Genomic DNA, 27160 nt, shown 5'->3' on the forward strand with positions numbered 1-27160 from the left:
GTGCCGTACTCACAGTTGTGTGGGCTTTCTCGACTCTCTGCTATAGTCCTCACTCCAACGTCTGGGCCCACAGACCATTCTGTTCTCTCCGTTCCTCTCCAGAAAAGATCCCCAGAGATCAAGGACCATTGTGGTGCCTTCTGCCACGAGTCCTGTCTCTGCTGGCTAGACACCCCCTGTGTGCCCAACCTGTGTGCATGGGCAGTGATTTCCAGGTGTCTGGGATGTGGTTGGACAGTGGCATGTCAGGGTTCATAGGCTTCCGGAGCTGACTGCAGAGTTGGGGGGGGGGGCAGAGCTCAGCCAGCAAGGCAACTGCTACCTGTGTGGGCCAGGCCTTCTGTTACTCGGGCACCTTGGGCAGGGTGAGGTGGGATGGGTGATCTTCCATTTGGGAAGGGGAGTGTATGCCAACCTCCATCTTTTTCAAGGGGCCCCCTGTGTTTTGAGTGACGTCTGTGAGTTATGAGGTGTGTGTTTGTGTGTGTGAGAGAGAAGATCAGCACTGATAACTGGGTGTTGGCTGTGTCTGTGAACAAGTGGTGGTCTTGGCCATGGTCATCATCAGTCCTTGTTCTCCATCTTGTCTTTTTCACTGTGCAGTTGGTTTTGTAGATGGCTGTCTTCTGCCTAGGGATATGAGGCATTTCAAGCCAACCCTCGGCAACTAATTTGGGGGAACAGCAGAAGAAATGAAGCCCTTGTCCCTTTGTAGCTTGTTGATCAATAAGAGGCTGGCGGCAGTCATTAGTATTTGCAAAAATCAGTTTTGCAGAGGGTTCCCCCCACTCACCCCACACCCACTTCAAGGACGTCTGAGAATCCGGGCTCTCTCCCCCACCCCCCATGGGACTCAGGAGTATCCATGGCCTGCAGGCACCAGCGGGCCAGCAGCACTGGCAGAAGACAAGTCTGAGGCCCAAGACCCGGTGCGGATCCTGACTGTGGGCCAGTCAGACCACGCTCAGGACGCGGGGGAGACGGCAGCCGGCGGGGGCGCACAGCCCAGCGGGCAGGACCTCCGTGCCACGATGCAGAGGAAGGGTGAGCCCTGTGGGGGTTCAGTGACACCCCCAAAGCTCAGTTCCAGGTTCTCAGATGCACCCTTGTGGGGAACATGGCCCTGGTAGGGGCACAGTGTGAGACTAATGAGAAACTTGAATGTAGGGAGCCCTGGTAAGGCCAAGTTCAGGGAAGTCATTGTCAGCTAGGGAAAGCGACCTGTCCACAGCCCATTCCCCCTCTCTACCTCCATCTTTTGTCTCTAGGGAGGCCCAGGTTTGGAGACAGATTTCCTTTCCCTTTGGGTCCTTTGAGAAAGGTCCTTTTCCGAGTGTTTCCGCTACATGTACCGAGCTCAGGGAGCAGGGCCAGAAAGCCAGGAGGGATGGCAGATCCTCCCAGGAAAGCTGCTGCCCAGAGAGTCTCTCTACCAGGAGCTCCGCCCCAGGGAGTCCCTGGCACTGGGTGGCAGAGGGAAGCCCAGTAGGGACACATGTTCTAAGAAATGAGATCAGGACAGGCTTCCTGGAGAAGGGGCTGTCAAGGCAGCAGGAGGCTAGGGATAGCATTCCAGGTGGGGAGAAATGTGTAGACAGAAGGCCATGGGCAGGCTGTGGGAGGAGGCATGTGCATCAGGCTGGGGGAGGAGGGAGCTGGGCCTCTCCTAAACAGACTCTATGGCCTGTGACGGCTGAGACCTCCGGTAGACACGAAGGCTCCCAGCACAGGGTCAGCTCCACTCAGGCCTTGCCACCCAGGAGACAGGCACTGACTGCTGGGGGCGGGTGGTCTCATGGGGGGACTGAGCTGAAAGCTGGGGAGGGGGGTTTACACCCTGAGGATGGTGACCCGCCCCAGCTCATGCGTGCATTGGAGAGTGTGTGTCCTTGTGTGTATTTGGACGTGTGTGTGTGTGTGTATGCATGTGTGTACATATGGCTCTTTGCATGTACGGATGACTGTGCTTCGGAGCAGGTGTCCGGGTGTGTGTATGTGACCACTCGTCCCGTCCCGTTCCTCTGACCCGCCCAGGGGTCTCCAGCAGCATGAGCTTTGAAGAGGAAGAGGAGGATGAGGATGAAAATAGCTCCAGCTCCTCCCAGCTAAACAGCAACACCCGGCCCAGCTCCGCTACCAGCCGGAAGTCCGTCAGGGTGAGGTGCTTTGCTGCCCCGAGGGAGGGTAGACAGCCATCAGAGGTCTGAGCGTCCAGGTTGGAGGGGGAACAGGTGTGAAGGAGTGGAGAGTTGGCTTTCTTGGGAAAGAAATTGACTCTTTCTGGGCCTTGAAACCGATGAAAAGCTTTTCTGGCTGGGGCTTTTGTATCCCTCCTCTCCTGCCTCCTCTTCAGCCAGGCCAGAAGTAGGGGGCTCGAGTTGGACAGGATGGCCCCGAGTACCTGCCCACATCTCCAGCTCCGCCCCCCAGGGACAGCGGAGGTGGGAAAAGGGCTGAGGAGCCAGCTGCTGACCCCAGGGCCAAGCTTATCCCAAGGACCCTGTCCCAGCTCCCATCACCACCACCACCACCACCACCACACCAGGGGGTAGCTTTGGGTCCCAGACCACCAGCTGTAGCTGCTCAGGGTCTCTGGGGCTCAGGCTTCTACTCTCTCCCGTGTAGGAGGCAGCCTCAGCCCCCAGCCCGACAGCCCCAGAACCCTCGGCGGATGTTGAGGTCCAGGATCTTGAGGAGTTTGCACTGAGGCCGGCCCCCCAGGGTATCACCATCAAGTGCCGCATCACGCGGGACAAGAAGGGGATGGACCGGGGCATGTACCCCACCTACTTTTTGCACCTGGACCGTGAGGATGGGAAGAAGGTGAGGTTGGCCTGAACCTGCAGTTTTACTGATGCAGGCTTGAGGTGGGCTGGAATGTAATTGGAAGCCTTGGGTCCAACACTGACCTTTCAGTTCCCCAAAGGGACAGAAGCCTCTGTGCCTGGTCAGTGCATACCTTTTTGTTTGCTGATGTGACTGTGTGTGTGTGTGTGTGTGTGTGTGTGTGTGTGTGTCTGTGCGTGCACACATACTTATGTTCAGGAGTCGAAGCCAGAGAGCGTCGTGTGTGTGGCACCCCTGGGTGTGTGTGACCAGAGGCTGGGCCTGGAATGTGACCTTGTTCCATTTCCCCAAGGTATTCCTCTTGGCGGGAAGGAAGAGAAAGAAGAGTAAAACTTCCAATTACCTCATCTCTGTGGACCCAACAGACTTGTCTCGAGGAGGGGACAGCTACATCGGGAAACTGCGGTACTAGCACTCCCCTAAGGAAGCAGGTTGGGGGGTAGGTGGGAGGGGTGGGGCAAGGCTCTGGAGAGGGCAGGTCTTGTCCCTGAGGGAGATCGAGGTCAGGGGTCAGATCCTCTCAGAATCCTTCTTGTCTCTCAGCTCTGACCGCAGGCCTGTAGGCCCGGGTCTGTGTCAGCCTAGAGCCAGACTCAGACATGGAGCTCATATACCCTACCCTAAGCCGCTCCTGGGTAGGGGGCCATAGGCCAACCAGGAGGGACAGATCAAACCTCAGGAAGTCACTGAAGACATAGGCCACTGTGGAAGAACTGCCTTGGCTCCATGGTCAGTGCCAGAGAGCGGGGAGTGAGTCCTTGAGGGTAGAAAGCACAGTCTGGGATGGGGGAAGGCTTTGAGCTAGGCCTCGGGGTGTGTATGCCGGGGAACAGAGTGCCATATTTGGGGAGCATGAGTCAAGCTTAGGGGTAAGGAGCTAACGCTGGGGCTAGACTAACACAGGCTGCACAGGAGAGGAGGCTGTCTCATCCACTCTCCATGAGATGCTGAGCGCCTTTTGCCATCTTGCCAGATGCCCTCTGCCATCTGCTTGCTCCCCTCTCATGAGGGGAGCAGTCCTGTTCCTCCAGGGAAACATGTGGAACCCGGACTTAACTCCTAGAATTTCCCTCACTGAATAAGATGCCCTTTGATTTTGTTCAGAGCAAGTGCAAGCCTTCTGCCCCATGAAGGACCTTCAGAGATGGGGATTCGGTGTGCAGTGTGCTCCTGGGTTGCTCCCGGCCCAACCCAGAGTGCCCTGCAGGCTCATTGAACAGCTCATTGAGCTGTTCCCTGCCCTAAGGCAGAGGGTGCATGATCCTTTATTGATTGCCGGCCCTTCAGGTCCAACCTCATGGGCACGAAGTTCACCGTTTATGACAATGGAGTCAACCCTCAGAAGGCATCATCCTCTACTTTGGAAAGTGGAGCCTTGCGTCAGGAGTTGGCAGCGGTGTGCTATGTGAGTCGTGCGTTCCTGGGTCTCTGGTCTCCAGGTTAGACAGGACACTGAGGACTTGCTGCCCAGTCTGTGGGCTGTCCCATCTTTCTTGTGAGTAGACAAGATTGTACACAGTTGGACTGCCCTCTGTTGGAGTGGCCCCTGTCTGTCCTCAGAGCTCGGACCACAGGTAGCCATCTGCCTGGGGAGATCTGGGAACCGGGCTGAGCTCTATGCTGCCCAGCCTGGGAATCTCCCTGAAAGGAGGCGCGTGGAAGCCTGAGTTCTTGTCGGTGCATCGCTCTACCTCTCCCTCCAGTACCTGGGCCCTGCACAGACTATAAGTCCCTTTGCATAGTCATCTCACGGAATGCATTACCTAAGAGCTCAGTCCTGTTTCCTTTACTGTATAGATGAGGAAACTGAAGCTCAGAGGCTGTCACTTGCCAATGTCCTACAGCGCGTAAGTGACCAAACTGGAATGTAAATACAGGGAATTTCTCTACCTTATTTTAAAATGAGGGATTGATACCCCCATTAATCTGGGCCTGGGTACTTGGAGGCCAGTTGGGAAAGCCATAGGTGTTCTGTATGAGCTTATGGTGCCACCTGCTGGCCACCTTTGGGAAGGCAGCCCAGATCTCTTCAAAAGCTTTTTAAGCCACAGCCAATACCAGTTGAGGCACTGAGAATACAGTAGTGAACAAGAGTCATAAATTTATACCCTTATGGGACTTAAACCCCTAGTGGGGAGACAAGCTATAAAACAGATTTATAAGCAAAATAAATAAATAGGAAGAGGAACAATAAAGCAGGGAAATGAAATGTTCAGGTGTGTATAAGCTTTTAGTAAGGATGGCAGGGAGGGCCTTCCTGAGGTAGCACTTGAGTAAAGCCTGGGAGGAAGGGAGAGCCAGCCACGTGGGTGTAGTGGAACACACAGCCAGTGCTAATGTCCTGCATGACTGGCATGTGTGGGGAGTAGCAAGGGGGGTGGGCAGAGCCAGTGCAGAGGTGAGTAGGTGGGCAGGAGAGGAAGGTAGTGGGGCCATACCATGTGAGTCCTCAAAGTCAAGGTAAGACCTTCGGCTTTAATTTGCATGAACAGTGGAGGCAAAGGATATGACTTAACAGGATGACTGCTGCTGTGTGAACAGACCAGGGGGGCAGGGCAAGGTCAGAAACCAGGAATCCCAATAAAGGCTAGTACTATGACCTCGGGGAGAGATGGTGCTGGTAAAATGGTTGAGTTCCGGATGGAATTAGAAGGTAGAGGTGACATCATCTGCTCATGGATTAGAAGTGGGTTGTGAGCGAAAGAGAGGAGTCAAGAATGACTCAAAGTAGGTTGCCTGCGCAAATAGAAGAACGGAGTTGTTAACTGAAGTGAGGACGATAGGGAGGAGGTGGTTTGGGCAGCGTGGAGATTCAGGAGCTCAGTTCTAGATGGGTTCAGTGTAGAGATGCCTATTAGACATTCAGGTGGAGACGGTGAAAACTAGCTCGTAGCTTTATTCCCTTCCTCCCAGTCTCTCTGTTAGGTAAGTAGAGTCCTCAGACTGCCCGTATTGAGTCCTCCTTCTCTCCTTCCCAGGAGACAAATGTCTTAGGGTTCAAGGGGCCTCGAAAGATGAGTGTAATTGTCCCAGGCATGAACATGGTTCACGAGAGAGTCTCCATCCGGCCGCGAAACGTGAGTCACTCGCCACCCTGTCACCCCAGTGTATGTGTGCCCTTCTGGGAGCAGAACTGCAGCTGCGGGCTGTGTGTGTGTGTGTGTGTGTGTGTGTAGGAAGCATGGTGTAAGCAGCCCCAGGGCTCTAGGTGGAGGTCTAGGGAGATCTGAGGACTCCGCCCCTAGGGCAAATCCCTTTTTAGGGTAGTTGTGGGCCAAGACTTGAGCTGGACCTGACTTAGGTGAGGCTGCCTTCCCAGGAGCATGAGACGCTGCTCGCACGCTGGCAGAACAAGAACACGGAGAGTATCATCGAGCTTCAAAACAAGACCCCTGTCTGGAATGACGACACGCAGTCCTACGTACTCAACTTCCATGGGCGCGTCACACAGGCCTCTGTGAAGAACTTCCAGATCATCCATGGCAATGACCGTGAGTGTTTCTGTCCTTCTTCAGGACTGTCCCTTTGGCTCAAGGTTCAGCTTGTCCAGTCCCGGCTTCATAGGCCAGAGTTTAAGAATGTGGGTTATATGGCTTCGATCAGAGGTTCAAAAATTCTCTGACCCTAGGACTGGGAGGCTCTTAGAAGAACCTCCTTTGGAGCCCTAACCCCAGATTCTGTGCACTTAGCAGAGTCTCAGGTGTGAGAACACTGTCTGAATAGACTTTTTCTCCTCTTCTCTGTCTCCTGGTACTTGTGTGCCTCTCCCTCTCCTCTGTCCTCTCCTCCCTCTTTCTCACCATGTTTCCCAACTGTACCTCCTCTGGGCCTCTCCGCCCATTGTGATGTGTCTGTCTGTCTCTCTTGCCCTGCCCCACCCCTGCTCTGTTCCATGTGCCTGGCCGCAGCGGACTACATCGTGATGCAGTTTGGCCGTGTGGCAGAGGATGTGTTCACCATGGATTACAACTACCCACTGTGCGCGCTGCAGGCCTTTGCCATCGCCCTGTCCAGCTTTGACAGCAAGCTGGCCTGCGAGTAGAGAGTCTCCTTGTGCCCTTTGGGGTTGCTCAGCCTGGAGTGGAGCTGCCTGCCTACAGAGACAGCCCTGCCTCCCCTCTCTCTGTACATAGGCCTGCTGCCAGATGAACTGTCAGCTCTCAGTGGCTCCCTGGCCAAGCTGACTCGGACCTGGCTCCTCTGTCTCCACTGCAGAGACAGAGGACTGGGCTGGGGACGTGTGTGCGTGCAGGGAACCAAGGTCCAGACACACATCCCTGCTCTTGAGTTTGTATCCTGATGCAGGTGTGTTGCCCAGCTGGGCAGCCTCTTCGGCTGGGAAGATAGGAAGAAACAGAGGGAGAGGAAGCACAATGCAGGGCTGCTGCGGTCCATCCACCCACTCAGTCTGGGAGTCAGGTGACCATGGGTCCCCAGCAGTGAAGGGCACAGTGTGAGTGTACGTGTGTATTGAGTACACCCATTTTACATACATAGTAGGGCTAGGATCGGCTTCCAGGCCCTTGGTTAACTCCAAAAAGTCCTCTGACTTCAGAAGGCCTCAGCCAGCCTAGGAGAAGTTACAGGAGTTTGGGAAAGGTGAGTGGCAAGACCTTGTCAGGATTGCGGGGGCCTGGCTTCGGCTGTGGGAACTGGCTGGTGACCTGGGGTTCCCGCTCATTTGATTTCTCTAGGTTTTGTCTGTGTGCATAGAGGTGGCAGGAGGTACATGGCACAGGGCCCCTGGACCAGGGCTACGTTGGGAGTCCTAGCAGCAGCCAGAAGAGCTTTCTTTGGAGCAGCTCCTGCCCAGGGCCCTGCGCCTCAGCCCATAGTGCAGCCCATAGTGCATAGGTAGGCATGCCTTGGCCTACAGCCAGCAGAGCACCAGTCCTAAGCCATGGCATGGTCCAGGAAGAAGGTCTAGCTCCAGGGGCTCTGGCCTGTGCCTCGCACCCCCTGTACTCAGCCTAGGTTGTGGCTGCTAAGGACGCTTGTGTGTGGTTCTTTTGGGGTGGGAATGGGACGGGGGAAGAAAAGCAGGGAGTACATTAGAACCACAAGAGAGAAGAGGTGGCATGAGCTTTAGAGGTGAACTAGTACAATGTGTCACTTTAGATGAATCACATTTAGAAGATGGACTTGCACCGGGTCATCTAGCTGGTGAGTGGCAGAGTTCAGAACTTCTGCTCCTTTATTTCTTTGTTCCTACCATCCCCTAAGAAACTGCTCTCTCGTTCTTTAGCCTTCCTGGGACTCTGGTCTGCATGCCCTCACCCTTCTGCCTGATTACAGAGACTTAGAAGTGTCGGAGTTGATGTCTGAAATTGAAATCGTTCAGTTCCCTGCTGAAAGCTGGCCTTTTGAACATCAGTCTAAGCAGGACTGCCCTGTGTCTGGCTTCTCCCTGAGGGCAGGCCTTACCAAGGCCATCGTGCCTTTCTCTTTTTGGGTGTGATGGGTGAGACATGAATGTTCCAGGGCTGGGTCTGATTTCCTCCTCCTTGGCTGGTACCCTCTATCCTGAACACTTGGGAACGCTAAGGCTTTGCTCGTCTCTGACCCCCGCAGAGGCTACTTGCCCAGGTGGAAGTCAGAAATCCGGGGGAAGCAAGCAGGAGTTGTTCTTCCTTTCAGAGTAGATGTGCTTGGAAAGGGTGCACAGAAATTTTTGTTTTAAGTAAGTACTACTTAAAACATTGGGCTGAGGCTCCTCCCATAGTGAGGGGAGTTGTTTTGACCTAAGTGGTGGTGGTAGTGTGTTCTCATTTCCTTAGACGCTAAGATTTCCTGTGTGGAGTGCTCAAAGCACAGTGCAGCTGTTATAGCGGGGATCTGTGGGAGGCCCCTCTATGGGCCTAGTTTCTGGGCCACTTTTGGGGTCATTCTGAGGGCACTGAGGCTGATCCACTTTTCCAGTCCTAGTTGGGCTCATACTCCCCTGACTGGGAAGAGACGGGATGACATTTGGGATGCCAGAAGCTAGATCTCTGAAGTCTGGTCTAAGCTCTTTCTCTGGGTCTAGGATTTTAAAGTAGAACAGGCTGATTTCAGAACCTAGAGAGAGGGAGGGAAGTCTGGCAGAAGTGTGGAAGAGGCAGAAGCACAAGAACAAACTCTTGTACCGTGTTCCATCGAATACATGGGGTTAGTGGGGGAGGTTGTGTCAGGAACGTGGCTTGAGCTTCCCGGCCTGGACTGGGGAAGGTAGCACAGCAGCAAAACTCTGTTGGGCACTGAATGACAAGAGCAGTTGAGTCACCTGCTCGAGACCCAGCTTCACAAGGTCTGTTCTTAAGACCCCATTCCTGGTGATGCTGGTTTTCCCTGACCACTGGCCTCCTAGCCATGGGCCCAAAGACTCAAAAAGCTGCCAGGGCCCCTGGACACCACCTGGGCTCAGCATCTCCCAGGGTAAGAGCTCTTGTCCTTTATACCCTCTATCCAGACGGTACCCTTGAGTGGGCCGGGGATTGGATGATGGCACGAGCAAGCCCTAAAGGTGGGGGGGCAGTTGGGACCTCAGGCAGCCCCTCTGTCACTGCTCCTGGGGCCACACCCTCTTCCCCCAAACAGCTCTTCTGTAGAGCTGTGGTGTTCACTCCCCACTCTTCTCCGATTCTAGCTTTTCTTTCTTTCTGGCTCCAAGGTGCTCTGTGTCTGTCTGTGTGTCTCTATGTCTGTGTGTATTTGGGGAAAAGGGCAATCTGCAAATCACCAACTGAGGTTTCTTACTATGATCATATTTCTAAGGATGAGTGGGAAAGGAAAAAGGGTATTTGATCACCTGTGGACTTTGTTCATTCATTTCATGCTCTTTGGTCAGAAAGTAAACCTGGGAAAGTACCAGCTCTTTCTTGGGAATAAGAGAATAGGAGGATACTGTCTAAGAAATTCTAGTTTTCAGTTCCTTTTTGCGGTACATGATGAAATTGGTATGTTACATGCATGCTTTTGGATGAATTTGAACATATTCTAGTGAATGTGCCTTAAAAATCACGACACTAGTTCAGAAGGAACAGTTAAGGTCCAGACACATGCTGAAGACCAGTGGTAGAAGCCAGCAAGTGTAAAAATTTGGAGTCTGTGTCCTTCAGTGACAAAAAGGGCAACAAAATTGTCTTTGGTCTGGGAAGAGCATTTACCTCTAAGTTAGTGTACAGTTAGAGGAAATTCTAAATTTAATAAGGAGTGGTGGTGATCTCAAACCTAAAGAAGACATGCTTTCCTCACTGTGAGGGGAGATGCTGGGCTGGGGCTGGTCATGGCCCTGTTATGCAAGCACAGATTCTATCTCCTAGCCGGAGTCCCTGGTGTTCCCTTTCTGCGGTAACACTGGCCTTCCCCTCTCGAGAATTCTCTGCCCCAACTGAGCTCTACCTGTGACCTCAGGATACCAGGTGGCCCTCAGAGCACACTTTTCCAGAGAGCTGAAGGAGTCTCCTGTGGTGGTGGGCCCAGCACTGAACGGTAGTGGGCCCGAGGGAAGGGCTCTTGTTTGTACTGGTTCCCTGTCTTTCTGTACCTCCAGGTTGCAGTCTTGTCATCTCAGGATATGGGGGGAGAGGCAGAGCAGAAGCGTGGGTCTAGATTTAGTTTAATTTTCTGACCAAGTTGAGAGGCAAGTTGGTCTTTGGTCTTACAGAGAGCACTATTGCACTTAGCTAAGTGATTCTGAGCAAACCACATGATTTTCCTAGGTTGTTTTCTCATCTACACACCGAGGAACTGGGCTGTCAGAGCTTTCAGTAAGAATCAGGGTGAATGAAAAATGATCCTTGCTTTCATCACTACCTTTTCTGGCTCATCACTGTGCCTTTTTTCTTTCCTCAGAAACATGTCACACCCATTCCTCTCTTCTGTTCAACTACCCCTCTCCCTTCCCCCATCAGGGTTCAGGCGGAGTTGCACATTTAGGCCAAGATCCAGAGTTTCCTAGAGTGTGATTTTGAGTGGCTTACAGAGAGGGAAGCCTGACTCTGGCCTCTTTAATCCTGCAGAGTTTCGAAGGGCCCTTGGTCAGGATGGGTGGCACTGGCACTTCTCTTGCTGGGAGCATCCATTTAGTCAGTTTTCCTAACGCCTAGAATGTGTATGTCCATTTGCACAAGATTGTCTTTTCCTATTCTGGAGTGGTCATTTTTATTTTTGTTCCAAATTATCTGGAGTTTTAGACAAACTTGCAAAACTGTGCTTTTATTAAGTGACTTTTTGAATAAACTCTTTGGTATTCTTGAGCAAATGTATTTATTTATTGGTATGTGCAATGACAAAGTTGGTATTTTCCCATGTTGACATTATATATGTTGTAGAACTTAGTGTTTGTCTAAGTACAGACCATATAGCAACAAATTAAACTTGAACTGTTTCAACACAACTGTGTACTTTTTTCCTATAAAAGGGGAAAAAACATTTCTTACCTACAAGTGTTTTCCTATACCGTTAGTTCCATCTGTCCTGAGAGCCTGGGGGTGGGAGGTGGGTAGGAAGGGCTTACAGCTGGTTTGGAAAAACTACCGCTGTCCTCCTTGTGGCCGAGCTTGCCATATTTAAGGCTGGGAAGGGCTGGCTAGAAGAGACTTTGGTTAGAGTAGTTCTCTGTGAGCATGTATGGTTTAGTTCCTCACTATGCCCCTAGGGGCCTGGTTCTTAGGACAAAAGTAAATAGAGCTGATTTATTTTTTTTACACTAGATTTGGAGTTTTTAGGTGGCCAAGACCTTGAAAAAACCACAGCCCAGCTCCTTGGCTCCGTGGGAAACAGCAAATGCAGGCTCTGACCAGAGGTTTTTATTGGTTAGTGGGCAGATGAAAGATAAATCTTTTAAAAAGCCACAGTCAAGGTGACCATAGGTCCAGGGCAGTCCCAGTTTATACCTATTGTCCTGGCTTCATTCTAATTCAAGCTCCCTTTTTTCAGGGTGTCTTAGTTTATACCATGAGTTATCTGATCACCCAAGCCATAGAAGACACAGAGAGAGAGGTTCTCATAAGCCATCTCTTCTAAAGGTCAAATATGCCTCCATTCTTCAACATGCTTTCCTTCCTGGGCCTAGTATTTTTTTACAGCATGTGCACTGCTAGTCCTGGAACTCACAAGGCACTTTCCTTGTGCTCCTCTTTGGACCAGGAAAGGTGCTCTCCTGACTGGCTCACCCACCTGACTTAGCCAAGCATGGTCCCAGGTGATGCCCTTGTTTCCTAGGCCATTTATCCATCCCCAGAGCTAGGACTTCATGCTCTGTGCCACAGTGCTCTAAGGGCACGGAGGACCTAGTAACTCGGGTCTGACCAAGTTCATAGCCCAGGCCAGTTCTGAGAAGTGAAGACCATAAGGAAAGAGCGCATATGACAACAAAAGCCAGTCCTATGATTTTGGTCATCCTGGGTTGTATATACACATAATTGTCATCCATGAAGGATAAAATAATTCTGGAAAATCCAAAAAGTACTAATGTGAATGACCAAATACATCAAAATTTCTGAAACCTAAGTATGTTAATACATCCCAGCTGTATAAGCCAAGAGTTGTGGGCAGCGGGAACTTCCATGAGCTCTTAGTACTTCTGGCAGGAGATGGTTCCATAAGCCAATTTCCCCCGAAGATTAACATTCAAAATATAGAGCTGGTTCACAACAACTTACATACCAGCTTCATAAAAATACCTGAACATCCACATACTTCTGCACTTTTCACTGTTTTGTCCAACACCACTCTTTCTGCCAAGAATGACCGTTCTCTTCGTTGGCCCCTGGAGAAGTCTTAGCATGCCTGAAGATCCAGCTGTGCAGTAAAGCTTCTTGGAAGTACTTTGGCAAAAATGATCTCTGTTCCTGTAGATTTGGATCCATGTCTCAATTACAGCATAACACCTTATACAATTAAAGTAAGTTAGCTACCACCTAGTGAGTGGTTAGCATGGAGAAGATGGGAGGGCCAGTGCTGTTTTAAATGCACTGATGATTCACATATAATTCTCCTACTCACCCTGGAAGAGCTGGACTTCGACTCCCCTGTGTCAGGAGAAAATCAAGACTCAGAATAGGCAGGGATGGAATCATGACCAGTATTTCTCTGCCTGCAGAATTCATAATCTTGAGCCCTTTTATTGTTAATCATTCATTTTAAAAAACTGGGCAAGGTTCCCATTCTAAACTTTGTTTCTTAAAGGTAGGAAATAAGGCTCTGTTCCTACTGCCCAGCTCTGGGCAGTGTCTGCTAAATGAATGAATGAATGAATAAGCTGGAAAGAAACAAATATCTCTAATAAGAGAACCATATATACGGAGGCAGAAAAGAAGGAACCAGGGACCCAGGACTCTATAAATCAACTGCTCATGGTGAAAAAGGGGAAATAACAGGGAAAATGATTTATCAAAACAGTGAAGAGCACGTACGTTCTTTTGTTTACCGTGAGCATTACATTACGTCTAGATTACTTCTAGTACATTTTAAACTACACTCTTGAAAATGAATTAAAGGTTCCACACACAGATGGATGGAGTATACTTCCCTACAGACTCAATCTTCAATGACTTCTCTGTAACAAGAAATGTTAATTTCATTAATAAGAAATGCCTAGTAGTAGCTGACATATTATCTAAATATCTCATAACTTTCTGATAGCTGTCTATATGCTTATATGTTTGATTGCAACTATTTTTTCTGGCATTTTAGTTGACCAGGAACAATGAACTCCAAAACCCCTTTCAACCTTTATATCATTTCTTAGTTTTCAAGTCTTCCACATTCCATACCAAGGAATGTTCTCGGGAATGTGTCCTCTTTAAACTCTCAGGTCCTACACCTAAACTAAATTCACTCATCCTTACTAGACAGGATACATGGGGGCCATCTTACCTCAAGACAGTGACAAATCCACCTTAGAGATTAGGTCTTTAGTTTCATCAAAATCCTCCTAGTCTTGACCTACCTCCTCCTTTTCCCAGCTTTCTCAAAAGACCCAGATACCTGAATATAGAATAGTCTCTTCCCCTGGGCACTGCTATACGTTCTCTGCAGCAGACACACACTGCAACTTTCCTTTCAGGTTGGCACTTTGCCTGTAAGTTCAGTCCTCGGTAAGAACAAATTTCCCAGAGGGCACAACATTTAGAAATAGCTTCTAGGCAGGGACTGTCCTTAAGTACACAGGGTCACTCCCTACCCTTGGCCCTCCAGCCTGGGCATCTCGAGGAGGACCACCACCCTTATGCAGGTTTTTGTGTAGCCTCACCAGCCTCCAACCTTGGCTCTGCAGGACAGGGATTAAAGTCTCTATTTAAAGCTTCCTCTGGCCACTGAAGTCCAGAGGTACAAAGATGCTTCTGGGCTGGCAGTTCTGTGAAACAGAACAGGGATAAAGGAAGTTAGAGACCCAGCAACAGCACAGTAACAGTCCCTCAGCTGATCGCTTTACTCATTCACAGGGCACTGGGAGCCTTCTGCTACTCTGGAGAAAAGCAGGAATCTGAGGCAGCAACAGTGCTCCTAAAAAGGCCCCCACTGTGAGGAAGGGGCTTCAGTTCACACAGCAGTCTTCCCCTGCTCTGGGCCCATCATACCCACTAAGAAAATGTTCTCTTCTTGAGCCCAGAGGACCAAGAACCTGCTCAAGGCCCACAGAGTAAGGCATCCTGGACTCTCTAATCCTCACTTCTGCAGCGTTAGGTCCTCATCATGTGTAAACTGATGTCTGTTCATAGGTACACCATCTGGTACTCCCAGCTCGAAGAGTCAGACCTCTGCCCCTGAGTGCACAACAGATCAAACGTAATTACTCAGTGGATCAGCCCTCTGGTGGAGAGGCATGGAGGGAAAGAGTGAAGCTGTACTGTGTTCCTACTAATTGCTGTGGTGTTTTACAAGGTGACAGGTGTGTGAGCACCAGGAAGGATACATGATATCCATGGTAGTGGCCTGATTAGCTAGGATATTTAAATACAGAATGAAGTTTAGGGCACAGGGCCAAGGATGAAAACTGAGACAGGATAGAAAGGTCACCTTGGCACTAGAGTAATGGATACTTCCCCAAATCAGGTGTTTTCAACTCAAAACTCTGGGGGTTCCGCTTCCTCAGCGTGCCACCTGTATGCACTTTATCAGAGCTGATGCCCAGGCCTTCATCTCTGAAGTTTTGAGGCCATACTTTGGTGGTTTCCTCTTGCTCAGTGTAAGTGTCCGCACTGAATCCAGCATTCTCTGCCAAGACCGCAGGATCCTCTTCTTCATGAAAGCAGCAGGAGCAGGTTTGTGGCTTTGGGTCATATGAGGTAACAAAATTCTCTTCCTGGGCTCTGGGGTCAGTGGGCATTTTCCAGCCCAAATGGTCTGATTCTTCACCTTCTAGCACTCCGATTCTTTCAGCTAGTTCTTCAGCAGAAGGCTCTTTGGGGTCTGGGTAATCTACCAGGATTGTTTCTTGCCTATGCTTGATGCAATCTGAAAGGTCATAAATTGGGTAAGTCTCTTCAGGGTAACCTAGAGAAAAAAGTAGCACAAAGTCTTACAAAGAATGTCTCTTCAACAGAAAATATCAGGCTCAAAGAGTCTTCTCAGGCATCAGCCATCCTAGCCCAGCATGTCCATTCAAGAAATCTCTAAGATGACTAACAGTTCTAAAGTTTTACTTGAATAAATTCTTAGCGATCTGGCGGACTATTCAGTGTTTTTTGAAATTCAAACCGACTCATTTTGGTTTGTATTTCAAAAAACACTGGGATAGTCTGCCAGATCGCTAAGAAGAAAATCCTTTCTCAAGTCCAGGGTGGTTAGGGCAGGGCAGAAGTCTCGCCCCTCTGGATTCTGCAGTAGTGATGAAGATTAAACAAAGTGAGACTTCAATTAAAAAAAAAAAAAAAAAGTACCAAACACCAGATGGAGAGAGCATAGCTCAAGGCTATTGTTTATAATTTCTATTTGGATCCATTTCTGAATCTTCCTAGGGCTGGTGGTGGGGTTTAGGGGGGGTGGTTAGTGGGTGGAGAAAAGGAAGACTAAGGCTTTGGGAAAAAAAAAATACCATGAGGGCTCTGACTAACGGAAACAACTGAAATGGCTTGCAAGTGTCAGAAAGAGAGAGCACACTTCAGCAAGACGTGCCCAAGATCCCAAAGGACAAGCATTGCATTTTCACAAGACACAATTCCCATTATTGGCTTCTTCGTCCCCATAAAATGGAAAAAAAGAAGACAACAAACCGGTAAACAAAATGAGTAATACTGGTACTGAATCCTAGCTAGGATGAGAAAAGACGAGATGTTGCCAAATTAAAGGATGAAATGAAATAAATCTGTGTCAGCCAAGCTGCGTGGAAAGCGGCAGATGGGCCTTGCTGGGACTCACACACTGGCCCTGGCCTAGCAGCCGGGGGCCGGGCACAATGTGGGAAGCCGGAGAACGCACAATCCATTTGTACACTATGATAATCGGCAGGTTCAACCTGAATGCCAAACACTCTTTGCCTGCAAAAAGTCTGAAAAGCAGGGGTTTTTGATGAAGTGGAATGTGGAGAGACATATTTTAACATTTACTGTTTTTTTTTTCTGATTATAAAAGTTATACAAACTCACTACAGAAAATTTTTAAAAACAGACAAGTTTTAAAAAGAAAACACAAGTCACCCAGAATCCCACCACTGATAATAATTTTTTGTGTTACTTCTGGCCTTTTTTATCATATATAAACATACTGTGTGTAAAATGTTACACTCTGATTTTTTAAATTTAACATTCTATCATGAGCTGCAAAATATCCCATCATATAGCTACATAACTGACACGACTGGCCGTGTCTCTTCTTTAAGACATGTAGTCTTTCCAATTTTTTAAAAAAAAATGATGATATGTTAGTCACCATACAGTACATCATTAATTTCTGATGTAGTGTTCTAAGATTTATTTTTTGCCTATAACACCCAGTGCTCCATTCAATCTGTGCCCTCTTTAATACACAACACTGGGCTCAACCATCCCCCCACCCGCCTGCCACCAAAACCCTCTGTTTCCGAAGTCCATAGTCTCTCATGGTTCATCTGTGATGCTGATTTCCCCCCCTTCATTTTTCCCTTTCCAGTTTCCCCTTATTATAAGTAACATGGCAGTTAAGATCTCTGAATATAAATCTATGTCCACTTCCCTATTTCTTTCAGACAGACCACTAGAAATGAGAGAACTAAAGGGACTAGACATTTTCAAAGCCTGTTTTTACACTCCACCAAATTGCTTTCCAGAAGAATGTATATTTTCTGTTCTACCAGTGATGTAAAAAATTGTCCATCTGATCACATCCTCATCATCACTGCCAGTGGCATGTGAAGAATCTTGCCAAGGCAGTGTCAGTCCGCTGGCTTAACTGTGGACAGAATGCTAGGTAAAACAGAGCTTAGCTACCCACAGCCCTCACAGCCTACTTGGTCAAGGGCAGGGGCTGGAGCAGCTTACTTGCTAGTTAGCTCCCAGCCAGGAATACTTAAGAGAAGTCCACGTTATTCTCCACACCAAGGACTAAGCTTACCTTTGGAGTTCCATGGCTATCTGCTTTGGTTTAATAGGGGAAGGCCTGCTAAGGAAAACAAATAGTGACTCACAAATGGCCTGCTGAGGTTCCTCATTATCAGCCAACATCACTGGTTATTTAAGAACTTCATTAAAAATATGAGCAAGCTATAAAACTCATTGATCCTATGAAGTCAGCAGGGGAACCAAAATAAGCAAACTGTGTAAACAGCCCCTAAAAAGAACAACAGTCAATGTTGGAAACAGGAGCTATCACCTTGTGACTGATACTCCCAGTAATATTCGAGAAAGTACTGCACTGGTAAAACCAAACCAGACTTCAATATAAAAAGGGAAGCAAACAGGAAATAAGAGCTGTTAGAAATAGAAAATATTTAAACTTGAAAAAGGAAGAAAATAAAATAAAATGGACAGGTCTAAAAGCCAAATTAGTAATACCAGAAGTAAATGTATAGGAATTCTTCTAAGACAAAGGTAAAAATGACAAAGTAATGGAAATTGTGAGGGAAAAACAAAAACAAAACAAAACAAAACAAAAAAACAGACACAGACTACCCTGAAAACTGATCCAGGACATCCAATCTCCAAATTGCTGAAATTCCAGGATGAGTAGGTTAAATGGAAACAATAATTTTTTTAAAAAGTTACAAAAGAAAATATGTAGCTGAAGAAAGACTCAAGTTTTCAGATGGAAAGGAGTCACTAAATGCTAGGCAAAAATACTATAGAAAAATCCACATACATACACTCAGATATATGTCAGTGAACCTGCCCAAATGCAGATGTTTAAGTATTAAAAGATCCTATGTTTCCAGCCAGAAAACTAACTTAAAACAGACTGCCTATTGAGAAAAAGAATCAGGCTGTGATAAGATTTCTCATTTCCAACATCAAATGGAAGATAATACAGCAATGTTTTCAGACTTACAAAGAAAAATGGTATGATCAAATAATTATTTGTATAAAGGTGAAAAATGGTTATGTGTAGAAATCTAAGTACTCAGTACACCAATCTATAAGGGGATGAGAGGGTAGGGGTGAAGGTACTTAAAATTCTGACAAACACACACACAAAAATTAAAAATTTTGAGAACATACTGTATATGAAAAAGTGGTAAACAATGAATTAATAAGAATGATCAGTGTAAATTAATTTTGATAATGTGGTTAGAAATTAATGCCATTTAATGGTTAGAAATTGTTGAAATACTTAAAGTAGGCTAATATATTTGAAAGTCAGTATCACTTGGGAGCTAAAATTCTATATACTTTCAACATCACCTAAGAAAAAGACAGAAAATAAACCTGATAAAGATTTTAACTTATTTGGGAACAAGATTATGTAAGAAGATTTGCAATTTAGAGGAGAAAATGAATTCCAATTTTCATTTCTTTGATTACTAGAGAGATTGAAATACTTGTTAACGTTTTGTAGCAAGGTGCATTTTTTTCTTTTATGTACTGCTTACACAGGAGGAGACAGTGTTTTATAAATTATAGAATGCTTTATATATTAAGGGTATCGACTTCTTTTCAGTCATTTGTTACAAATACTTTTTCTGGTTTAATGTTGGGTTTAAGTTGTGTGGTATTCTCTAATCTAGAAAGTAAAGGTTTTACATATTTAGGCTACATTATCCTTTCCCTTAAAATTTTTTTCATTACTTTTATAAAAAATTTAATTGCAGTTTCACATGTAGTTGTAAAAAATATATATATAGAAATCCCTCTTGTACCCTTTACCCAGTTTCTCCCAATGGTAATATCTTGCTAAGCTATACAACAGTATACAATCAGGATATTATTATTGATAGAGTCAAAAGGGCATAAGGGATCCTTGTGGATGTTCTATACAGAACATTTCTACCACAAGGATCCCTTATGCCCTTTTATTGCTATACCTATTCCCTCTCGCCCCCTATATCCTCCTTAACTTCTGGCAACTACCAGTCTGTTCTCCATTTCTATAATTTTACCATTTAAAGAATGTTATATAATTGCACAATATGAAACCTTTTGGAATTAGACTTTTTCACTCAGTATAATTACCTGGAAATTCATCCACGTTGTTGCATGTATAAATTTCTTTTCATTGCTGAGTAGTATACCAAAGTATCAGCACATCACAGTTTGTAACCATTCACCTACTGAAGGATGTTTGGGTTGTTAGCAGTTTGGGGTGACTATAATTATAATAAAGCTGCCATAAATATTCATATATAACTTTTATGTGAATTTAAGTCTTAAGTTCTGGGATACATGCCCAGGAGTGCAACTGTCAGGCTGTATAGTAGTTGAAGGTTTGTGTAACTGCCAAAATGTTTTGCAGAGTAAGTGTACATCCCCGCCAGCAATGCATGAGTGGATCTAGTTTCTCCATGTCCTTGCCAGCATTTGGTGTTGTTACTGTTTTTTATTTTAGCCATTCTGACAGATGTGTAGTGGTTATTTCATTGTGACTGTAATCTTCAGAGAGAATTCTTCATGTTTTTAGCTGATTTCTGTTCTGCTCTGTGCATATATGTGAAAGAACTACCCAAGTCCAGGAGAAGAACTACTGACAGCATTAGGCCCCAAAATTCTTGGCACTCATACATAGCTGGGGAATAGTTCATGTTCCTACTAGCCACAGTAGAAAAAACATTGTTGAGCCATCAGACAGAATCCTAAGAAGGGTACTGCCTTATTAGTGGGGCTAAATTAGCCAGAGTAAAGGCTGCTCTGGACCCATTCTCACAAATCTTAAAAACAAGCCTTAAAGGAATCCACCTGATTTAGGTAACTTAACTGTGGGTTAAGAAGAAGTCCAGCAACTATTTAAAGTACCAAAACAAAATCCAGAGTCCAATAATGTAAAACCTGCAATATCCATCATCCAGTCAAAATTTACTACGCATGCAAAAAGGGCATGAAATTAGGCCCCATAGCAAGGAGAAAAATTAATCACTAGAAATAGACCCAGATGATAAGATTAGCAGCTAAGACTATTAAAGAAGTGATTACAAATATGCCTTATATTTTAAAGAAGGTACAAGACTATATAAGAAATGAAATATTTAAGAAATGAAAGACATAAAAAAGACCCAAACAGAATGTCTAGAAATTATATGAGTTAAAAATACATTAAATGAGACTAAGAGGAGATCATATACTACTAAAGAAAAGATTAACAAAGGCACACCAAGAAAAATTATCCAAAATTAAGCATGGTATGTATTAGAGAACAGACTATACACAACCTATAGGGCAATTTCAAAAGTCTAAACAAATGTGCAACTTAAGAATCAGAAATGGTGAGGAGGAAGGCAGAAAGAGAAAGAGAGAGATTATTAATAAAATAATGGCCAAAGTGGTTGCGGGGGGCGGGGATCAATCAAGGATCGAGGCTGCCACCTTTAGAAACTAGAAAAAGAAACTGCAAATTAAAACAAAGTAAGGGGGCGCCTGGGTGGCTCAGTGGGTTAAGCCGCTGCCTTCGGCTCAGGTCATGATCTCAGGGTCCTGGGATCGAGTCCCGCATCAGGCTCTCTGCTCAGCAGGGAGCCTGCTTCCTCCTCTTTCTCTCTGCCTGCCTCTCTGCCTACTTGTGTTCTCTCTCTGTCAAATAAATAAATAAAATCTTTAAAAAAAAAAAAAAACAAAGTAAGCAGGGGCGCCTGGGTGGCTCAGTGGGTTAAAGCCTCTGCCTTCGGCTCGGGTCATGATCCCAGGGTCCTGGGATCGAGCCCCACATCAGGCTCTCAGCTCTCTCTCCCTGCCTGCCTCTCTGACTACTTGTAATCTTTGTCTATCAAATAAATAATTAAAAAAAAAAGAAAGAACCATAAAAAAAAAAACAACAACAAAGTGAGCAGAAGGAAGAAAACAATAAAGCAGAGAAATCAAGGAAATAGGAAACAGAAACCAAAGTGCAGTTCTTTGAAAAGATATAAACCTCTGGCCAGTCTGATCAGGAAAAAATTTAGAGAAAGAACAAATTACCAACATCAGGAACAGAACAGAGAACATCCCTATACATTACATACATTAAATGAATATAAACAACTTTATTCTAATAATACGTTTGACCATTTAGATGAAATACATAAATTCCTTGAAAGAAACAAGCTATGAAAGCTCATTCAAGAAGAAATAATCTGTGTAGCACTATATGTGTTAAAGAAATTCAGTTTGTAGTTATGTAGGTCTTACCAATAAGAAAACTCTAGGCCCTGATGGTATCACTGGAAAATTCCATATTTAAGAAAGGAAATAGCAATTCTATACAAACGCTTCAGAAAATACAAGGAACACATTACAATGCATTACCATGCAATCAAAACCAAAAAGATGACAAGAAAGCAAAAGCACAAACAAAATTAAAAACAAAATTAAAAAGTCCTTAGCAGGGCACCTGGGTGGCTCAATGGGTTAGGCCTCTGCCTTCGGCTCGGGTCATGGTCTCAGGGTCCTGTGATTGAGGCCCTCGTTGGGCTCTCTGCTCAGCGGGGAGCCTGCGTCCCCCTCTGTCTGCCTACCTTTCTGCCTACTTATGATCTCTCTTTCTTAGTCAAATAAATAAATAAAATCTTAAAAAAAAATTAAAAAGATTAAAAAAAATAGTCCTTAGCAAATTGAACCTAGCCATATAGAACATCATAACAAAATAGATTTTATCCCAGGAATGTAAAGTTGTTTAAACATTCAAAAAAAAATCAATGTAATTCACTGAATTAACAGATGAAAACAGAAAAACAAGATCTCAGTTAACAAAAAGCATTCCACACAATTAAATATCCATTTGTGATTAAAAACTCTCGGCAAAGTAACACTGGGAGGAAGGTTCCTCAACCTGAAAAGGAGCATCCATGAAAAGCCAACAGCTCACATCACACAAATAATGGAGAATGTGTGAGGGCTTCCCCTAATATCAGGAAAGCAAGGATGTCTAGCCTCACCACTTCTATTCAGTATTGTGTGACAGTTTCTGACAAGTGCAATAAGGCAAGAAAAATAAAAGACATATTGATTGGAAAGTTAGAAGTAAAACTGCCTATTCACAATTTGATTCTCTATGCAGAAAATTCTATGAAATTTAATCTTAAGAGATCTAAAGAAAAAAAAGCTACTAGAACTAAGTGGAAGAGATTATGCTGAGTAAAATAAGTCAAGCAGAGTCAATTATCATATGGTTTCACTTATTTGTGGAGCATAACAAATAGCATGGAGGACATGGGGAGTTAGAGAGGAGAAGGGAGTTGGGGGAAATTGGAAGGGGAGGTGAACCATGAGAGACTATGGATTCTGAAAAACAATCTGAGGCGTTTGAAGTGGCGGGGGGGGGGTGGTGGGAGGTTGGGGTACCAGGTGGTGGGTATTATAGAGGGCATGGATTGCATGGAGCACTGGGTGTGGTGCAAAAATAATGAATGCTGTTATGCTGAAAATAAATAAAAAATAAAAAAAAGAAAAAGAAAAAAAATAAAATAAAAAGAACTAAGTGTGTTTAGAAAGGTGATAGGAAAGAAGGTCAGAATAAAAAAATAATTGTATTTCTATATAGTAACAAGCAATTAGAAATTTTAAAATAAACACAATATCTTCAAAAATATGAACTACTTAAGCATAAATTTATAAAACATGTATAAGATGTATACATTGAAAACTATAAACTCTGCTGAAAAATTAAAGATCTAAATAAATGGTGAGATGTAAAATGTTCATGTACTGAAAGATTCAATATTGCTATAATGTTAATTCTTCCAAATTGATCTGAAGATTCAATATGATACCGGTAAGAATCTCACTATACTTTTTCATAGAAACTGACATATTGATTCTACATTTATGTGAGAATATGAAGGGCCTAGAATCACCAAAATAATTTTGAAATAAAAGGGGGAAAAAAAAACCCAAGTTGAATTTGCGCTACCTGATTTCAAGACTTAATATACAGACACAGTGATAAAGACATTGTGATATTGTTTTAAGTATAGACATGATTTCACTCATATGTGAAATTTAAGAAACAAAACAAATAAAGAGAAACAGGGGTACCTGGGTGGCTCAGATGGTTAAATGTCTGCCTTTGGCTCAGGTCATGATCTTGGGGTCCTGGGATCAAGCCCCACATCAAGCTCCCTGATCAGTAGGGACTCTGCTTTTCCCTCTCCCTTTCCCCTCCCCTGCTCATGGTCTCTCATTCTTGCTCTCTCAAATACATAATAAAATTAAAAAAAAAAAAGCCCCAGACTCTTAAATATAGGAAACAAATTGGTGGTTGCCAGAAGGGTGAGTGGGGGATAGATGAAATAGGTGAAGGGGATTAAGAGTTGTCAGTTATCACGATGAACACTGAGTAATGTATAGAATTGCTGAATCATCCTGAACACCTGAAACTGTATGTTAATTATACTTGAATAAAAAAATTTTAAAAAGAGAGAATCCAGAATAGACCCACCCATACATTGTCAACTGATTTTCAAACAACATACATGTTCCAAAATAAATAGGAATAATTGGATATCAACATGGAAAAAACAATTAATCTCAGTCCTAATACTTCACACCCATATATAAAAACTAGCTCAAAATGGCTCCTAGGCCTAAATATAAGTTAAAACTATAACACTTCTAGAAGAAGAAAAGGTAGGAGGTAGGCAAACGAGTTAGGTAAAGATCAGAAAAGAGAAAAATGATAAACTGAACTTCATTATAATAAAAATTCTGCTCTTTGAACAATGCCACTAAGAAAATAAAAGGGAAAGCCACAGTTTAGGAGAAAATATTTGTAACATATATAACTGATAATAAACTTATATCCAGAATATAAGAACTTATGTAAATCAATAAAAACAAATCAATCCAATTAAAAAACTGACCAACAATGTGAACACTTTACTAAAGATACACAGATGGTGAATGAATACATTAAAAAATGTTCATCATTATTAGTCATTGGGGAAATGCACATTAAAGTTACAATTGAGATACCACTACATTCACTAGAATGGCTAAAAGTAAAAAGACTGACAATACCAAGTGTTACCAAGGATGCAGAGTAACTCTAATACTCATACATTGCTGGCAGAAGGCAAAATGGCAAAGCCACTTTGGAAAACAGGTTGACAGTTTCTAAAAATGTTGAACATACACTTAACATAAAACATAACATAAAAGCTCAGAAATAAATCTCATTCCTAGGATATACCCCAAAGACATAAAAATATATGTTCAAACAGATGTGTATGCACAAGTTCATAGCAGCTTGATTCATAATAGCTCAAAGCTGGAGACAACCCAAATGTACTTAAACTAGTGAATAGAAAAACAAACAGTATTTCCTTGTAACAGAATACTACTAAGCGATTTAAAAAAAAATACTGATACATTTAAAGCATGCTCTCAAAGCATTATGCTAAATTAAAGAAGCCAGAAACAAAAGAGCATATGCAATATGACCCATTTATGATAAAACTATAGGGACAGAAAGTGGTTATATTGTTGCCAGGTCAGTTGAAGGGATTCCCTCCAAAGGGGAAGGGAATTTTCTCAGAGGATGGAAGCATCCTAGATCATGATTGTGGCATAGTTATACCACTCTATATATCTGTCAAAACTTACTCAACCAGACACTTAAAACTGGTGAATTATATTTAAAAACATTTTTAAGATCTCTTTTCTGAGGGGCACCTGGTTGGCTCTGTGGGTTAGAGCCTCTGCCTTTGGCTCAGGTCATGATCTCAGGGTCCTGAGATCGAGCCCCGCATCAGGCTCTCTGCTCAGCAGGGAGGCTGTTTCCTCCTCTCTCTGCCTACTTGTGATCTCTTTCTGTCAAATAAATAAATAAAATCTTTTAAAAAAAATCTCTTTTCTGGGCTGACAGCTAACCAAGAAATGACAAGATACTGTTTACCTTCCCAGTCTTCCATATAAGGGGCCTCTTCAGCTTCTTTCTCTGGAGTGGGTCTGTCAGTGAATTTTCCTTCTTTTATGACCCTGGTGATTTCTCGGAGCTGATGCAGCAACCGTTTTTCTTGGTCAGAAGTCACAGTCTGTGCTCTGCTTAGAGATATTAGACAACCCAACCATTTAATGGTAAATGTACTCCTGGGCAATGAACACAGACATCATTATGACCTTTCTGGATCCTGGAATAGGATGTCCAAGAGCAGCAGGTAAGTATTCTAGAAATTGGCCCTGGAAATGCACAGCTGAAAACTAGGTATGTTAGTTCAGTGTTCTGATTTTATAAATGCAGAAACTAAGGCCCAGAAAAGATCAAATGATTGCCCAAGTTCCCACAATGAATTAAGGTCAATAATGGCACCAGTATCCAGATGTTTCAGCTTTCAGTTCAGTGTTCTTTCAGTATACCTCACTGTCCTGATTCTCTAATCTCCAAGAAATTTCACTGTTACTCTTATTACCCATTTACTATAAACCACTTTTTTATGAAGCAAGGCCATCAAAAGAAAATGTACTGAGTCATTAGACTCAACTATGGAAAAATATCCTAGCCCAACACTGGAATCACTAGGCTGCATCTACTTGTGCAGAAATAAAGATATTCCTGTACATTTCAGAACTGTGTCATTCTGACAAATCAGTCATCTAGACCAGAGAAACTGAGGGCCACAGAGGGAAATTCTACATTTATTCCTATCGCTAGTTCATGTCATCACTTGAACTACAACTGAAGTCTCCTGACTTCTGATAACATTCTATGCAATTCTTAAAGCACAATGCTCAAGTTCAAGTTTAGAAAACCTGGGTTTGAGTCCCAATTTAGCTGAATAACTCTGGGCAAGTGTGTACAAAAATTAGGCTCAAGATTATGGTAGGACAATTTTCTTTGAGATGGAAGCTCTCTATCACACTCACAGGCAGACAAAGTCCTACTCAGAAGACTGAGAACTGGTTTGGGACCAGTTTCATTTAGTGGCAGGATTTAACAGAGACTACTTATTCTCCTCTTAAAAATACAAATCATTCCATGGCCATATAAATTCATGAATGAATGAATGAATGAAATTCATTCATATAAATTCATAAATTCATGAATTCATTCAAATTCATGAAGGAAAAATGACCTTTAATACTACCCTCCAAGAAGTGCCTTCAATTTTTCTAATCAGCCAGTCTCTCCAGTTTGTGTTCCTGTTTATGCTTAGCCTAACAAACTTTAGCCTTAATGACTAACAGGAAAAAAGTGTTCCTCCCACCAGTGTTAGGATGGTAAGTGAGGAAAATGAAAGTGCAACTTTTCCACAGACCTACCAGTGGGGAGAAAACAGAAACACAATGAGCTCCATTTCTTCACACTAAAGGGCCTGACAGCCATGAAGCTGAAGAAGCCTGTCTGTCCCACACTCAGCTAAAATCTTACCTGTAGCGGGCCTCTTGCAGTTCTATTCTTTCTATCCGTACAGGAGTCCTGACTTGTCACAACTGGTCATCTGCTCTACAGAACTCCTAATTCTTACAACAACTCACTTTGTGGGGAGCTTCTGACTCAGCTAAAAGAGCCTACTTTTTAGAATCTAAAATACAGAAAGAACTTATAAAACTCAACACCCAAAAAACAAATAACCCAGTCAAAATATGGACAGAAGACATCCAGAGACATTTTTCCCAAGACAATGTACTGATGACCAACAGGCACATGAAAAAATGCTCCAACATCACCATTACAAAAAAATACAAATCAAACCCATAATGAAATATCACCTCACACCTGTCAGAATAGCTAAATCAAGAACACAAGAAACAACAGGTGTTCGCAAGGATGTGGAAAAAGGGGAACCCTCTTACACTGC

At 44.5% G+C, this 27160-nt stretch overlaps 2 protein-coding genes across 15 annotated transcripts in view; one reads left to right on the top strand and one right to left on the bottom strand.

The window, feature by feature from the left end:
* The window catches only part of TUB (TUB bipartite transcription factor), a 101901-nt gene extending 90680 nt beyond the window's left edge, over positions 1-11221 (top strand). For all 6 annotated transcript variants that reach the window (XM_032356855.1, XM_032356852.1, XM_032356851.1 and 3 more), the window contains 8 exons: positions 877-1044; positions 2035-2156; positions 2626-2823; positions 3140-3252; positions 4135-4252; positions 5826-5924; positions 6167-6338; positions 6756-11221. In XM_032356855.1, coding sequence (XP_032212746.1) covers positions 877-1044; positions 2035-2156; positions 2626-2823; positions 3140-3252; positions 4135-4252; positions 5826-5924; positions 6167-6338; positions 6756-6889 — 1124 coding nt within the window. In that variant the 3' untranslated portion in view covers positions 6890-11221. The remainder of the gene's footprint in view (positions 1-876; positions 1045-2034; positions 2157-2625; positions 2824-3139; positions 3253-4134; positions 4253-5825; positions 5925-6166; positions 6339-6755) is intronic.
* Positions 11222-11621: 400 nt separating this feature from the next.
* The window catches only part of RIC3 (RIC3 acetylcholine receptor chaperone), a 61179-nt gene continuing 45640 nt past the window's right edge, over positions 11622-27160 (bottom strand). For 2 of the 9 annotated variants that reach the window (XM_032356858.1, XM_032356862.1), the window contains 2 exons: positions 25258-25406; positions 11622-15327 (listed from right to left, as the gene is read on the bottom strand). In XM_032356858.1, coding sequence (XP_032212749.1) covers positions 14858-15327; positions 25258-25406 — 619 coding nt within the window. In that variant the 3' untranslated portion in view covers positions 11622-14857. Of the gene's footprint in view, positions 15328-17361; positions 17407-25257; positions 25407-27160 lie in introns of all 9 variants that reach the window. The other 7 variants (XM_032356863.1, XM_032356864.1, XM_032356860.1 and 4 more) reach the window with 7 other exon arrangements.

This window comes from Mustela erminea, chromosome 9, assembly GCF_009829155.1.
Source record: "Mustela erminea isolate mMusErm1 chromosome 9, mMusErm1.Pri, whole genome shotgun sequence".
Lineage (NCBI taxonomy): Eukaryota > Metazoa > Chordata > Mammalia > Carnivora > Mustelidae > Mustela > Mustela erminea.